Source organism: Canis lupus, chromosome 17, assembly GCF_048164855.1.
Source record: "Canis lupus baileyi chromosome 17, mCanLup2.hap1, whole genome shotgun sequence".
Lineage (NCBI taxonomy): Eukaryota > Metazoa > Chordata > Mammalia > Carnivora > Canidae > Canis > Canis lupus.
Window position 1 is genome coordinate 14,914,449 of NC_132854.1, and position 16,908 is coordinate 14,931,356.

The window sequence follows — 16,908 nt, forward strand, 5'->3', positions numbered from 1 at the left end:
TCAGGAAAAAGGAGCAACCATGTTAGTAATTTTACTACTTTGTGACTTATAGATTTAACCATTTATGCTTTTAAGCATTTGTAGAACACTGGGAGCAAAAAAGTTAAAAAAAAAAAAAAGAAAAAAAAAGAGAAGTAATTTTCAAGACTACTCTGAAATAGATCTATAAGGAAGCTTGCCAGCTCCATTCATAAAATAATATGCTGCTCCCCCAGGTTGGCTGCAAGGCCAGTCACCACTGGGGAGGAGCAGCTGTGCTGCTGTCCCAGTGGCCCTCACCCAAGTGCATCTCCCCACTGCTCTGCTGTGATGGCTCTGATTCACTTGGACGCCTTAGGAGGTGTTCTCTTCCTTTCTCGCTGAGCGTCGGAAAGTAATTTTTTAGTGAGGTGAAATCTATATAACATAAGATACGCTCTTTTAATCTTTTGAAGTATGTAATTTGGTGGCATGAAGTACACCCACAGCGTTGTACAGTCCTCACCATGATCCATTTTTCCAGAACCTTTTCATCATTCCAAACAGAAACTACCCTTTAAGCAGCAACTCCCCACTTCCTTCCCTTCAAACTCCCTGGTAACCTCAGTTCTCCTTTCTATCCCCATGAATTTACCTTTTCTAAGTGCTTCATCAAAGTGGAATTATGTATTATATTTGTCCATGTCTGCCTGGTGTGTTTCATTAGGCATACTGTGTCATGGTTCATCCATGTTGTGTGTATACTCTTAAGGGAAGTTTTGTGTTTCAGTTAAATGCTTTTACTTTTCCACTTGGAAAGTGCCTGCTTTCGGTAGATAATGATTTGTGACACTTTATTCTCTAGATTCCTTTAAAAAAATCAACTGGCACAGGGCACTTGGATGGCCCAGGCCGTTGAGAATCTAACTCTTGATCTCAGCTCACATCTTGATCTCACAGTTATGAGTTCAAGCCCTGCATTGGGCTCCATGCTGAGTGTGGAGCCTCCTTAAATAAAAAAATTACCTGCACAAAATGCAGAGCCCTGAGTTCTGAGAACTCTTTTCACTTTGGTCTGTTAGAGCAGCAAAATTAATTCACATTTAAGCTTGATTTTTTTTCTTCATTGCATTTGCTACCACCCAATATATGCATTTATTTGTTTATGTATAATATTATTCCAGTGGAACATAAGCTCCACAAAAACCAGGACTTTGTTAAAAGCTAGGCATGAAATAATTTTAGATCAAGAATTTCTTTGAGCTGAGAGTAAAATGAAGGAAAATCATGCACACATATACACATGTGAATGTACATATGGGGTTGAGTTCATCCGTATCTTCCAGTGTGTTTTCTAAATGTTTGCCGATGGAACCTGTGCAGATTTGTGGGTGATGGGAGTTGTGTGTTTATTTCCAGTGGGCCTGCTTGCAGGCACCTTGAAGATGTAGTATATCAAGTTTTCTGTCATCTTACTGTTTCTTCCTAAGACCAGTTTGTTACTGTTCTTTTAGTATGTGTTCTCATAAACAGTGAACTTGTGTTAAAATAGGGCATTTTTTTCCTAATAAAAAAATCACTTTTGTGTTCCGTAAAAAAAAAGAAAAAAAATTGTAAATATCACCAACATCCATCAGGTCCTATCACATGGGAAGCGCTCAGAAAATCTGTTGGACATCTTTTTTTTTTTTTTTTAATTTTTATTTATTTATGATAGTTACAGAGAGAGAGACAGAGGCAGAGACACAGGCAGAGGGAGAAGCAGGCTCCATGCACCGGGAGCCCGATGTGGGATTCGATCCCGGGTCTCCAGGATCGCGCCCTGGGCCAAAGGCAGGCGCAAAACCGCTGCGCCACCCAGGGATCCCTCTGTTGGACATCTTAATGTCAAAACAGTTCTTCATGAATGAAAGCAATACTTTGCTTTTATTTTAATTAGTTTTCTTCTGCTGGATCTGTCTCTCCACTTTTTGTCTTTACAGAGAAAGCTCAGTCACTGAGTTACATTACTTCTGACCTCTGTATTTATACTCTTCCCAAAAACAAACCTTGGCAGTTTATTTCTTAAAAGTTGCTTGCTTAAAAGTTGAGTAAAAACTCAAGACAGTCATTGGGTATTTTCCGTCCTTGGTTAACCATTCTAAGTTTCTCTGTCCCAGACATCAGGAGACACAATTTAAATTTTATATAGTTTCCACTTTCTAGCCTTGCCACGGTACCTCGGGTTTCACTAATATTTCACTAAAGTCATTAAAAACAACCGTATAATGGTATGTTTGGCTCCTTTGGATTGTAATTCCTTTCCAGTGCACTGTGCCAGACCACCTCCAATGGAGGGGGCCTTGGTCATATTCCACCTAAACTAGCCCTGCCCGAGCCACAGCTTCCTGTTTTCTGTCCTGTGATGTCCATGCTGTCCATATTCCTGAAGTGCTTATGATCTTTGTCTTTAATTTCCTTTTCTTTAAAGTTCCCAAGTCCCCCTAGCCATTTCATTCTCTCAAAAACACACCAATCCACACAGGCAGAGGAAATGAATTCTTTACCCAACTTAAGGATGTAACTTTCTCCTGACAGTGGGTACCACATTAGATAACATCAGTGTCCCGTCCAAGCCCCATAATGATGCTATAAATCCACACACCACAGACACATGGGTTTATCCCAAACTCGTAGTTCACTTCCACTGCTCTATATCTTCCCCTTATGCAAACACCACACTGTTTGATTACTGTAGCTTTGTAGGAAGTTTTGAAATTGGGAATTAGGAATTCTCCAACTTTGTTCTTTTTCAAGATTATCTTGGCAATCCTAGGACCCTTGCCTTTCATTATAAGTTACAGCATCAGTTTGTCCATTTCTGGAAAAAAGATAGTTGGAATTTCTATTGAAATTTCATTGAATCTATAGGTAATTTGAGGAATATTGCTACTTTAATATATTAAGTCTTCTGAACCATGAATAGGGGATGTCGTTCCATTTATTCAGATCTTCTTTATTTTCTTTCAATGATCTAACTTTTGTAGCTCTTAGTGTACAAGTCTCAGACTTGTTAAACTTATTGCTAAGTATTTTATCCTCCCTGATGCTGTTGAAAAAAGAATTGTATTAAATTTATTTTAGGATTTTTTAGTGCCACGTAACTTTTTGTTGAACCCTGGGCATTTTGAATATTACAATATGTCACTTCTGGATGTCAGAGTCTCCCCTTCCTTGGGTTTGTTGCTGTTTGCTGTTGTTTTTGTTATTTGTTTAGTGACTTCTCTGAGCTAATTTTGTAAGCTTTCTCCTGTGTGGCCACAGAAGTCTGTCACATTTGTCTAGTCATGTTCTCAGTATGGGACAGATTTACTTAAATGCCTGGACCCCCAAAGCCTCCCAGTCTTCCTAGGGGCTCTGTGTGTGTGGCAGATGGAGGGGGAGCAGCCTGTGTCAGACCCTCAGCCAGGCAGCATGTAGCCACCTCAGCCTTCACTTCTTGTTTACACCAAGCTTCAAGGTCAACCAGAGGAGAAAACTTGGGGGTTCTCAGTCTTCCCTGGGCATGTGTATGGCCTTTTAGAATCCCAAGGATGTGTTAGAACTTCTCAAAACCCTATTTCCCAAAATGTCTCATTGCCCTTTCCTCACCAGATTTTGGTTGCTGTGCTTTCATCCTGTTTTCTGTTGCCGCAGGCAGGAGTGACTAAAATGGGGTAGAAGCTCAAACACTGTTAGGAGCTCAGCGGGATAAAGACAAGTCTTTTCAGTGGGTTTTCTAGGGAGTCACCAGACAGTTCAAACAAAAACTAAAACTCTTTCAGAATAAGATCCATTCTGCTTCCTCTGGTATTGGTACTAGAATTCAGGCTGTCATTTTCAAGGCGACTGAACAGCTTGGGAGCACGAGATGGGACTAGGATAAGTTTCACACCACATAGCTCACTGTTCTTACTGAGAATCAGTCATTCTTCTTGAATAAATGTTGTTAAGGTTGCTGCAAGTTTTGGGTTAGTTTTCATAGTTCTTAAAATGTTGAGTTCCCTCAATTTTCTAGCTTCTTACAGCTTTTATGTAAGGGTGGAGTTTTGGAATTCCTTACTCCACCATTTTAGCTGATGTCACTCCCTACAGAAAACCGAAAAGATGTAAATTAACAAGTCTTTTAAGTTTTTCGCTTCTCTCCGTAAGTCATCCTGTAACACCATGACATGTTTTGTGTCCATGTGCTGACCTGTGTAGCTCCTTGGACATTGATGAGATTGTCTTATAAGTTCTCATCTATTAATGACAGTATCTTTTATTCAGTATCTTGGTAGCCTAGTAGATACAAAGGCCAGAGTTATGGCCGACAGAATACTGGGAGTGGATCACTGGAGTATCAGCACTGGTTCTGCACGCAGCCTTCTGAGGCCACTCTTACAGTTACTGGTGCTGCTTCTGTAAACTTACTTGAGAGTGAAAAATGAGTAGGTCAGGCTCTGGGCCTTGAACGCAAAGCTATTTCTGTTGTCTTAGCAGTTCTCCAGAATGGATCAGGGTATTGCCTAGATTAGCTTACCTGACACCCATGCTATGAGGTAGGCCATTGCTGTAGTAGTGTTCGACCTTTAGTATTTGTGATAAGAATCATCAAGGGCATGTGTTCTAAGTGGTGATTCCTAGGTGCTGTTCTGAGATTCTTGCTTTAGTAGGTTTAAAGGTACACCAAGGAATCTGCATTTTCGGTAGTCACCTCCAGATATTTTGATTCCTATTAAAAGTGGCTCTACCTCTAGTCATTAATCCAATTAAGTGGGACAGATACATAAAGCATAGGCCAATTCCTCACTTAAAACCAGTACTGACTGACCACCAAGAGGACCAGATATTCACATCCTCTGCTTTGGTGCCTTTCCTTCTGCTGGCCTTGCTTTCCTGTAGAACAGTGAACTGATCTAGACACTGCTGTCAAGTCTATAGCAATTCCAGTTTACAGGAGCTTCCTAGCACATCACCAGATCTCTAGAACTGTTCCCATTACTTTCACACTTGGCAAGAATTAACCTCCAAAACACAAATGAGGTACATGACTACCTACTTTTCCAGGGAGACCAAAGTTCTCCCTCCTATCTCCCTCAGTAGTACCAGGACAGATTATAGTGAAGAGAAACTAATCCCAGATCACCATCATACTTGTGAACCACAAAATAGAAATTGTTGCAGCTGACCCTGCCCACTTGTCTTTATGCACTTGATCAGTGTATCCCAGACTGAGCCAGCTCCCTTTCTACCTGCCTGGCCTCTCCCCTGCACAGCTGGCTTCTCTTACAGTTACTGTCTGGGTGTGGGTACATTCTTCCTTTCTGAAAGCCGTGGGTTATCCTAGATTTCCTGCTCTTACCTGTCCCCTTTGTGTGTGTCTTTTTATTTATTAAGACTTTTTATTTATATCTTTTCATTTATTTACTTTATTCAGTCTTTTCTCTGAAAGTACTGCCTCTGACTTGGGTTTTTTTTTTTTTTTTTAACTTGGTTAAACACTCTCAAACCTCGTGTCTGGAACACTGCAGAAGCTGCCTGGTTTCCTTGATGCCTCTGGTCTCCTCCTCCCTCTTCTCTGGGACTTTGAGCGGCACATGCTAGACTGCTTAACCTATGTCATACATCTGTTTCAGCATTTGTTTTGATTTTGCATTATTTTTGTTCTCTGTGCACTTTAGTTAATATACATTCTATTGATCTGTCATTCAACTGACTTATTACTGTCTTCCTCCGTGTCCAGTCTGTAGTTAAATCTTCCTAGGAAGTTCTCACAGTTCTTAATTACAGTTTTAAAATCTAGAGTATCCCTTTGGGTCTTTTTGTAATGGATTTTAGTTCTCTTAACATTTTCTATCTTTCCATCTATTTTTTAAATAATATATATATGTTAATCGTAATTATTTTAAAGTTCTTGCCTAAGTCTCTCTGCATTGTCTGGTTTTCCTCTTGCATTTTAATATTTGGTCCTTTTTTTTGGCATGGCAGTTTCTGGTAGGAGCCCAAAATTGCCAGTGTTAAGTTACAGAAGCAAACGCATGTCAGGTTTGCTCCAGCAGTCTGAGTGCCAGATCTCACCTGGCTCTGTTGAGGCACATTTTTAGGCTTTGTGGGAGCTCTTCTACTTTGTGTCTCCTCGGGGCTAGCCCTTTTGGTTTCTGAAAGTGCAGTGTTTACCAAAGTCTTAATACTTTGGACCTCAACTTCCGTGTCCTTATTACTATGTGTGGCTGCAGCTTCAAAGTCCCAGTGTCGGTTTTCCCTGCTTCTTCTTCTTCTTCTTCCTTCTTCCTTCTTCCTTCTTCCTTCCCCCTTTTTTTTTTTTTTTTTGGCAATGGTGGTGGGGGCGAGGGAGGGCTGCCATGTGTATGTGCAGGTTCATAGTCAGCAAATGAGAAGAATTTGTATAGGGACACAGGTTGTTTGGTTTCTTCCTTGCACTTTTCTCTTCTCCTGGAATTCCCCCACCAAATCCCTACTGTATAGGCAACCCCAATTTTGACTTCTGTCTTTCCAGCCCAATATGACCATCATTTTCTGTTTGAATTAGTTCTTCTAGGCTGCAATTTGGAAAAATGCCCATAGGGATGGAATTGAGGTGACTGTGGAGCTTGTTTGCTGTGCCTCCTGCCTTCAAGGATTGTAACTCCTCTACTCTCAATAATTGTTTGATCCTACCTCCATGCATCTAAACAGTGGTTTCTATGTCTTCCCCAGCCCTTAGTCTTGTTTCAGGCAGGTGGCTTCATCTAGTATAAATTGTTACTCTTGATTAGAATTAGACATCATGTTTTCTTTTTCTTTTTTATTTATTTATTCTTAAGAGACAAAGAGAGAGAGTCAGAGACACAGGCAGAGGGAGAAACAGGCTCCATGCAGGGAGCCCGATGTGGGACTCGATCCCGGGTCCCCAGAATCCCTCCCTGGGCCGAAGGCAGGCACTAAACTGCTGAGCCACCCAGGCTGCCCTCATGTTTTATTTTTCTTATGTCTAAGTGTTAAAATTTGAGAAGGGAGGTAGAGGACATGCCTGCCTCCTATACTGCTGATGATTGAGATAAACACTTAATTTCTGTCAAGTGGTTTATGGAGAGTAATTTAGATACAATTTTATTTTTGTGTTCTTTTAAAAAAATTTTAAAGATTTTATTTATTTATTTATTAGAGGGGGGGTAGAAAGAGAGCACAAGCAGGGGAGAGTGGCAGACAGAGGAAGAGGGAGAAGCAAACTCCCTGCTGAGCAGGGAGCCTGATGCAGGGCTCCATCCCAGGACCTGGGATCATGACCCGAGCTGAAGGCAGATGCCCAACCGACTGAGCCACCCAAGCGCCCCTACAACTGTATTTTTTAATATGAAAAATAAACGAATTAGAAGTCAGTTGTTTTGGGGGTGGAGGAGGCTTAATCTAAAAGACCATTGGAGGCTTAATCTAAAAGACCTAACCAAAGAAGTAAAGGATCTATACCCTAAATACTACAGAACACTTCTGAAAGAAATTGAGGAAGACACAAAGAGATGGGAAAATATTCCATGCTCCTCATGGATTGGAAGAATTAATATTGTGAAAATGTCAATGCTACCCAGGGCAATTTACACATTTAATGCAATCCCTATCAAAATACCATGGACTCTCTTCAGAGAGTTGGAGCAAATCATCTTAAGATTTGTGTGGAAAAGACCCTGAATAGCCAGGGGAGTATTGAAAAAAAAAAAAAAAAAACTACAGCCGGGGGCATCACAATGCCAATTTCAGGTTGTACTACAAAGCTGTGATCAAGACAGTGTGGTACGGGCACAGAAACAGACACAGATCAATGGAACAGAATAGAGAATCCAGAAATGGGCCCTCAACTCTATGGTCTACTAATATTCAACAAAGTAGGAAAGACTATCCACTGGGAAAAGGACAGTCTCCTCAATAAATGGTACTGGCAAAATTGGACAGCCACCTGCAGAAGAATGAAACTAGACCATTCTCTTACACCATACACAAAGATAAACTCAAAATGGATGACAGATGTAAATGTGAGACAAGAATCAATCAAAATCCTAGAGGAGAACACAGGCAACACCCTTCTTGAACTTGGCCACAGCAACTTCTTGCAAGATACATCCATGAAGGCAAGGGAAACCAAAACAAAAATGAACTATTGGGACTTCATCAAGATAAAAAGCTTCTGCACAGCAAAAGAAACAGTCAACAAAACTAAAAGACAACCTACAGAATGGGAGAAGATATTTGCAAATGACATATCAGATAAAGGGCTAGTATCTAATATCTATAAAGAACTTATTAAACTCAATACCCAAGAAATAATCCATCATGAAATGGGCAAAAGACATGAACAGAAATTTCACAGAGGAAGACCTATACATGGCCAACAAGCACATGAGAAAATGCTCTGCATCACTTGCCATCAGGGAAATACCAATCAAAACCACAATGTGATACCACCTCACACCAGTGAGAATGGTGAAAATTAACAAGACGAGAAACAACAAATGTTGGAGAGGATGTGGAGAAAGGGGAACCTTCTTGCACTGTTGATGGAAATGTGGACTGGTGCAGCTACTCTGGAAAACTGTGTGGAGGTTCCTCAAAGAGTTAAAAATAGAACTGCACTATGACCCAGCAATTGCACTGCTGGGGATTTACCCCAAAGATACAGATGCAGTGAGACGCCAGAACACCTGCACCCCAATGTTTCTAGCAGCAATGTCCACAATAGCCAAACTGTGGAAGGAGCCTCTGTGTCCAACGACAGATGAATGGATAAAGAAGATGTGTCTATGTATACAATGGAGTATTACTCAGCTATTAGAAACTACAAATACCCACCGTTTGCTTCGAGGTGGATAGAACTGGAGGGTATTATGCTGAGTGAAGTAAGTCAATCGGAGAAGGACGAACATTCTATGGTCTTATTCATTTGGGGAATACAAAAAAAATAGTGAAAGGGAATAAAGGGGAAAGGAGAGAAAATGAGTGGGAAATCTCAGTGAGGGTGACAGAACATGTAGAGACTCCTAACTCTGGGAAACCAACAAGGGGTGGTGGAAAGGGAGGTGGGTGGGGGGTTGGGGGTGACTGGGTGACGGGCACTGAGGGAGCTTGACAGGATAAGCCCTATATGTTGGCAAATTGAACTCCAATAAAAAAACATATAAAAAAATAAAAGACCATTGAGATGTAAAATTGTTGCACATTGTATTCCTTAATTTAAAGAAAACCCAACTGGCTTCTTGTATTTAATCAGAAATCTAGAACTTTCTGTGTATTTTTACTTTGATAAAGTGAAAACTGATTTAAATTAAAATGGTTTAAATGATTTAAGTGTTATCTTGATATAGCTTTCATAGATTTCTGGATTCTTTTCTAGTGGATCAATGACCTAGAAAATGATGATTTGTATGTTACATGGCCTGCAAGTTGCCAGGAGCTTCTCAAGCCAGTATTCCCTGGAACTATACCTTCCATAAGGCGTAATTTTCATAATTTGGTGAGTTTTATATGATATTTTGTAGACATCTTTTAAAAAGGTATCAGCATTCTTTTTGGATAACCCTGTTCTGCGTGAATAGGCATCTGTAATAAGGAGGGAAATACTTGCCTGATATAACAAGCTTGGGGTGGCGTGGCTGCTAAGGCATCCAAAGCCAGCAATGCCATACATAATCTGCCTCTTCTTATTTACATGTGCTTTCCTACTTCCGATGCAAAATTAATGAGTTATTTTACATTTTCTGAAAGGAATTTGAACTTTTTCCCTTCTATATTATAAAGAACTAATTAAAGATTAAAGCTTAGTACATTTCAGAGAAAAATCTAGAAATATTTTATCATCTATGCATATGAGGTCACTGTTACAGTATTGAATAACCTTACACAACTATGAAATGTGCAGAAAACGCTTAGCTAGGGCTTTTTTTTTGTTGTTTTCCACAAAGAAAGCGAATATGTTATTTCCTACAGCAATGTAGAACAAGCAGTTACATTAATGCAATTTTTTTCAAAAATCAATTACTATCTTCTTTTAAAAAAAAAGTTATGGAAAATCCAGTGCACATTTAGAATAAGGTATTTCATTTGTTATTTAAAAAAATTTACTTGGGATGCCTGGGTGGCTCAGTGGTTGAGTGTCTGCTTTTGGCTCAGGGCATGATCCCAGCGTCCTGGGATCGAGTCCCAGAGTCCCACATCGGGCTCCCTGCATGAAGCCTGCTTCTCCCTCTGCCTGTGTCTCTGCCTCTCTCTCTGTATCTCTCATGAATAAATAAAATCTTTTAATAAAACTATTTTTAAAAATTACTTTGTGCTGTGCTTCAAAAAGAGGATGAGTGATCTGATATTAAATTCCATGTATTTAACAGATGTGCACCTTTTAGAAATCCTTCATTACCTGTGAAATTCCTTCTTATATAAAATTCTTTAGAATTGTTAGGAATTTCTTTTATTATGTTTTAAAGATTTTATTTATTCATAAGAGAAACAGAGGCAGAGACACAGGCAGAGAGAGAAGCAGGCTTCTTGCAGGGAGCCTGATGTTGAGCCTGGGACTCAATCCCAGGACTCTGGGATCATGCCGTGAGCCAAAAGCAGATGCTCAACCTCTGAGCCACCCAGGCATCCCTAGAAATTTCTTTTAAAAAAAAAAGATTTTTTGGTTTCATACTTTTAGTGACAGAAAATAGAAACTTGAATTTCATGAAAATTCCAAAGTGTTAAAACACAATAGTGATTTATAAACTATCTACTTTCTTTTAGGTTCTGTTTATTGATCCTGCTCAAGAATATGCCTTGGATTTTATAAAACTTGCTGAACTTTTCTATTATCATAAAATTCCTCTTAGGTAATTGTCAATTTATAACATTAAATGGTCAACTGAAGGAAATCCAGTAATGTTCATGTTGTACTACAGAGTATTACACAGAGTGTTGATGTGGGATTCAAAGCAGTGGTCATCTTTAATGCCTATCACAACACAGCTGTGCTGTGAGGTGTCATTACCTTTATGATAGACTCTATTAATCAAAGCTGCTTAGTAATCTCATTTACCAACTGTTACTTTCCTGAGAGAATGATCTGATCACTTTGGGTGTCTAAAGATGAATCCATTTCCCTCAGGTTGTGTTAAGAGTACACTTCCCCTTTATTTTTCTGGAAAAACATGGTCATTAGATAATTTCACCACCAGAGTTTGACAGTTTAGAGGAATCCATTAGTTAGGCAAATGTTGTTGAATAGACATTACAAATCAAACCTTTTCAAATATATTACTCCCCTATCCCCTCTATTAACACATTCTTCCATCTACATGTTATAGTCTAGTAATGTTGAAAAATGATGATTGGTTGTGATTTAAGGGGTAGTTTTAACGTTCCTTATTCACCTTCTTTTCCCAGAATTGGTTTTGTGTTCATTGTTAGCACAGATGATGAAATTGATGGAACAGATGACGTTGGCGTTGCTCTTTGGCGAGCTTTCAACTATATTGCAGAAGAACATGATGTATCACAGGCATTTATTTCCATAGTACAAGTGAGTGTACTAGGTATAATTTCTTTAGACTATATACTGGGTTTTTCTGCATTATTACTGTAATTATTCTCATTTATCTTTCAAAGTTTATTAAAAATGATAATGGGAATTAATATAGATAAATTTAATTCTTCCAACTCCCAACTGAGGTACATAATGTCCCCACTTTATAAATTAGGCAACTGAGACTGCCAAAATAGGAGAATTTACTTGAGCTTCTCCAGCTGCTAATGGAATTTAAATTGTATATATAAAGTTTAGAGGAAAACATACTCATAGAAAATGGTTAGGGAAGAATTCCTGAACTAGGTCTTGGGGAAAAAAAAACCATGAATAAAGAAGATTACTGCAAACTTAAATATTCTAAATGACTAAGTATGTAGACCCTTCCTAAAGAATTTCAGAAGAGAAGGAGATCACTTCATGACAGCAAATGGAGGTGGAAATAGCAGGATAGGTACTGAGTTTGACAAAGAGATTGTATAAAAAAAAGTAATTGGTAAGAACTTGATTAAAGAACAGTAAGATATGGGAAGCTTATTTCATAATTGAGGTTTTGAAACTGTTACGGCCCATTGTGGAAGCAAGTGTATTAAAGAACTGTATTTAACAATACTTAAGAAAGTCAGACTATAGTTTAGAAACTAGCTTTTGTTCGTTTTAAAATTCATTGGTCTTTAGTGTTCATTCACTATTACAACAAGGCAGGTGGTTCTTCAAAGTGAAAATATGAAATTACCAAAGCCCTGTAAACTCCCTGCCCTGCTTCAGTAGCTCCTGGGAACACCATGGAATACCTCACAAACTTACTGTTCGGGGGGCACAGAAACTACCTGCACTTCAGTGATGTGGGGATACACTTTGTTCCATAAAACAGTGCTGTAGATTATGTGTCAATCTTGTGTGTCAGTCTTACTTTTATTAACTTATTGGTGTAAGAGTTTTAAGGGACTTATTCAAACTGATGTAGCTTTTTGAAGTCTGGCCTGCTTATTGTGAAAAGATCGGTATGATATTCAAAACTGAGAAACTTGAACTTTTGAAATTCTCTTTACCTAAATTATCTTAATTTGCTCCATTGACTCTATTCTGTAAGTATCTTCTATCAGACATAAATTTGTATGTGATGCCATGCTTCTCAATCACTGACCCTTTTGAATTACCTTCTGTGATGCTCAGCATAATACTGTAATATCTTGGAAAACCAAATTACACTTAAACCATAGGTTTCCATACAATGCAGCATAAAAATATTAAATATATGCTATAGCCTAAAATTTATACTAAGCAATTAGAGGAAGGAGAGGGAAAAACGTGAAAATGTGTGAGAAAGGAATATTTATTTGTTTGTTTGTGTATTTATGATTTTATTTATTCATGGAGACAGAGAGAGAGGCAGAGACACAAGCAGAAGGAGAAGCAGGTTCCATTCAGGAAGCCTGATGTGGGACTCGATCCCGGGACCCCAGGATCACACCCTGAGCTGAAGGCAGGCACTAAACCATGAGCCACCCAGGCATCCCGAGGAAGGAATATTTAAAGCATACTAGACTATAGACTATAGTCTGACTTCCACCATGGTCAGAAGTGTGTGAATATTGGTGGTTATTCAAGCTACCTAAAATTCAACCCTAAAATTTTTGTAGCCTATAGAAAAGTAAAACATGATTGAGCTAACATTCTCTTGAGAACCCTAAAATTTTTGTAGCCTATAGAAAAGTAAAACATGATTGAGCTAACATTCTCTTGAGAATGTATTGTCCTTTAGATGACTTAGCTTCACTAATTTAGAATAATTTGAGCAAAAATCTAGTCTTTTAGTAAAATATGTGAATTATAAAATCTCTTTAATATTGTTTCATTATTTTCAATGAGAAAGTTATTTTATCTAAATTACATAATTTGCAAATACAATATCCGGAGAAAGGAATATAATTGAAGATCAGAATTGTAAGTATATGAAAATTAGTGACATGTGATAGAGGATTATGGTAGAGTAAGTACAGTATTTATGTAGTAAAACAGTCTGACTGTGTAACTCAGCTCTCCACAGTGGCTATACAAACTTACAAGTAATTTAATTTTCTCTTCCTACCTTATAAGATTAAGATTTTTAAAAATGTATGTTACATACTAGATGAATATTTGTTGAATGCATGTTTGAGAATGCAGAAGTAATTTAAGGCTTTAGCTTTGGCCATAATGGGGTAATCAGATTAACTATCTCACAGTAAGCAAGTATAAAACTGGACAGAATACATGAAATAAGTCAGTTTTCAGAAGTTCAACAAGAGGTACAAGAACTATGATCCTGGCAAAAAGATCAAAATAAAAATATTCACAGATAGAATTCTTGGAACTACCAAAGGAGATCCTTCAGGCTGAGAGGAAGCGACACCAGATGGTAACTCACATTCACAAGAAGAGGTAAATAAAATGTAAATATATGGTACATACAAAAGGCTATAAGAATATATTTTATCATGTTTAAATTGCACAAGATGAAACAAAACAAATTTTAACATATATAACATATGACAATAATTGTACAGAGGAATGAAGGATTAAATGGATCTGTATTGGTACTTAAAATTTGATATTTTGATAACATCAAGTTAGGATTAGTAGGAAGTAGATTGTAGTAAATTGACACAACTGGATATCCGCATGCAAAGTGATGAAACTGAATCCCTATCTTATACCAGACACAAAGGTTAACTGAAAATGGATTAAAAAGTTGAGCATAAGACTTGAAACCGTTCTAAAAGAAAACACGGGGGGTAAGTTCCTTGACATTGATCCTGGCAATGATTTTTTGGACTTGACAACAAAAAGGCAACAAAAGCAAAAATAAACAAGGGGTTTATATCAAAATAAAATGCGTCTGCACAGCAAAGGAAACTATCAGTGAAACAAAACAGCTGTGGAATGGGAGAAAATATTCGCAAACTACCTATTCAATAAGAAGTTAATGTCCAAAATATACAAGGAATTCATACAACTCAATAGCAAAAAAACAAACAAAAAAAAGTAAACAACCCAATTTAAAAAATGGGCAATAGATCTGAATAGCCATCTTCCCCCAAGACATACAGATGACCAGCAGGTATATGAAAAGGTGCTAGACTTGATTAGTCATCAAGGAAATGTAAATCAAAGCCCACAGTGAGCTGTCACCTCACACCTGTAGGGGGTCTGTTATTAGACAAACAGGATGAAAGATGCTAGCATCATGTAGAGAAAAGGGAACCCTCTGAGAATATAATTGGTACGGCCATTATGGAAAACAGTCTGGAAGTTGCTTAGGAAATTTAAAATAGCACCACAGTATGAACCAACAATCCCACTTCCGCTGTGTATCCAAAGAAATGAAATCAGTATCTTAAAGTGTTACCTGTACTCCCACATTTACTGCAGCGTTATTCACAATAACCAAGGTATGGAAGTGACTTAAGTATCCATCAGTGGATGCATGGACAAAGAAAAATGTATGGTGTGTATGTATGTATGTATTCATACATCAGAATATTATGCAGCCTTTACTTTTTATTTTTTTAAAGATTTTATTTATTCATGAGAGACACAGAGAAAGAGAGAGGCAGAGACACAGGCAGAGGGAGAAGCAGGCTCCATGCAGGGAGCCTAAAATGGGACTTGATCCCAGGTCTCCAGGATCAGGCCCTAGGCTGAAGGCGGCGCTAAATTACTGAGCCACCCGGGCTGCCCTTATGCAGCCTTTAAAAAGAAGGAAATCCTATCATTTGTGACAACATGGATGAACCTGGAAGGCATTAGGCTAAGTGAAATATATCAAAGAAATATAAATACTGTATAATACCCCCTGTAGGTGGGATCTAAAAAAGCTGAACTCCTAGAAACAAAGTAAAAAAGTGGTTGGCCTGGGGATGGGCAAAATGGGGAAATGCTGGTCAAAGGGTACAAATTAGAATTAAAAAGAGAGGAGTGAGTTCTGCAGATCGCATGTACAGCATGGTGACTGTGATTCATAATGCAGTACTGTAGAATTGAAATTTGCCAGAAGAATTCTAGTGTTCTTACCAAAAAGAAGGGAAAATTTGTGTCACATGATGGATATATTAATTCAGTGGTGGGAATCCCCTCACTATGCATTTGTTAGGCCATCATGTTGTACAGTTTAAATGAATTGCTATGTTATTTGTCAGTTATACTTTAATAAAGGTAAAGAGAGAAAAAAAATTATATGGAGAAGTAAAGACCTGAAATTGCTGTTTTTGCTTACCAAAGTATATAACAGTTTTATAGTTTTAAAAATGTATAAGAACTTTGGCTCATTATATATCTAAGTAGCTTATGCAAGACATTCTCCCTGCCTTAGATAACTTAAGAATATCTATTTTAAAATGACTAATTTGTAAGATGACTAATCTCAATAATTTTTCATCTATAATTTTTGCTTTATTCAAAAATCTCATTTTTCTAATCCCATTTGTTTTACAGAAGGCTGAAATTTTTGTTTTTTGTTCAGTTACTAAAATCATAGCATACTCTGCTTGATACAAGGAGGAATCTTACCTTCTTACCTATAAATTAAGAAACTTATAAAACTAAACGGTGGGATCTAATTACAGACCTGTGCCTTTTCTTCAAGGAGCAGGTTGCCACGTTTATGTGAGAAAAGGGAAATAAAGAAGAATGTTGGTTCCTTATCATGAGGAATAACATGGGGCTTCCATCAGCTCTCTCTGGCAATGATTTTAAGTGAATTGGAGAGGCAGACTTAAGTGCAAGAGAGAGAGTGGGAGCACACACTCGAGAGCAGGGGGAAAGGGCAGAGGGAGAAAGAGAAACAAGCTCCCTGTTGAGCAGGGAGCTCCATGTGGTACAGGTCTTGGGGCTTGTTCCCAGGATCCTGAGATCATGAACTGAGCCAAAGGCAAACACTTCACCAGCTGAACCACCTGGGTGTCCTCAAAACAACATTCTCGACTGATGGAGGTTCCCCCGCTTCTGAGAGTAAAGCATTCCTATGAAACCTTATGTACTAAGTCCAAATGGTGTAAAGGAAAGAAGCAGTCACCATCAATTTATATGGAAAAGTTATTGAGTATTTTCCAGAACCAAAAAATAACCTCTTTTAGGCTGTTTTTACACCTTAAGACATATCTTGCTAATGATGCACAGAATAAATTGAGAAAGCACAGATGTTTGCAGACACAGTTCAAAGCTCTAGCAGCTTGATGGTGAGATCCCAGAGTTGTAGTTCCTGGGGATGGAACCTGGCAGGGCCACTCTCACTGCAAAACAAACACCGAATGCTATTTTCATTTTCTAACATTTTTCATAAAAGCAAAGATCCTCTCTGGGTTTCTTTTTGGTTAGTGAAAACAGATACTTATGTCACTCTTGTTAAAAAAAGAAAAAAGGTG

The 16,908-nt window shown here is 38.3% G+C and overlaps 1 protein-coding gene across 2 annotated transcripts in view; it reads left to right on the forward strand.

The window, feature by feature from the left end:
- UGGT2 (UDP-glucose glycoprotein glucosyltransferase 2) overlaps positions 1–16,908 on the forward strand; it is a 191,763-nt gene that overhangs the window by 80,248 nt on the left and 94,607 nt on the right. For both annotated transcript variants that reach the window (XM_072782599.1, XM_072782600.1), the window contains exons 13-15: positions 9,341–9,460; positions 10,726–10,811; positions 11,365–11,500. In XM_072782599.1, coding sequence (XP_072638700.1) covers positions 9,341–9,460; positions 10,726–10,811; positions 11,365–11,500 — 342 coding nt within the window. The remainder of the gene's footprint in view (positions 1–9,340; positions 9,461–10,725; positions 10,812–11,364; positions 11,501–16,908) is intronic.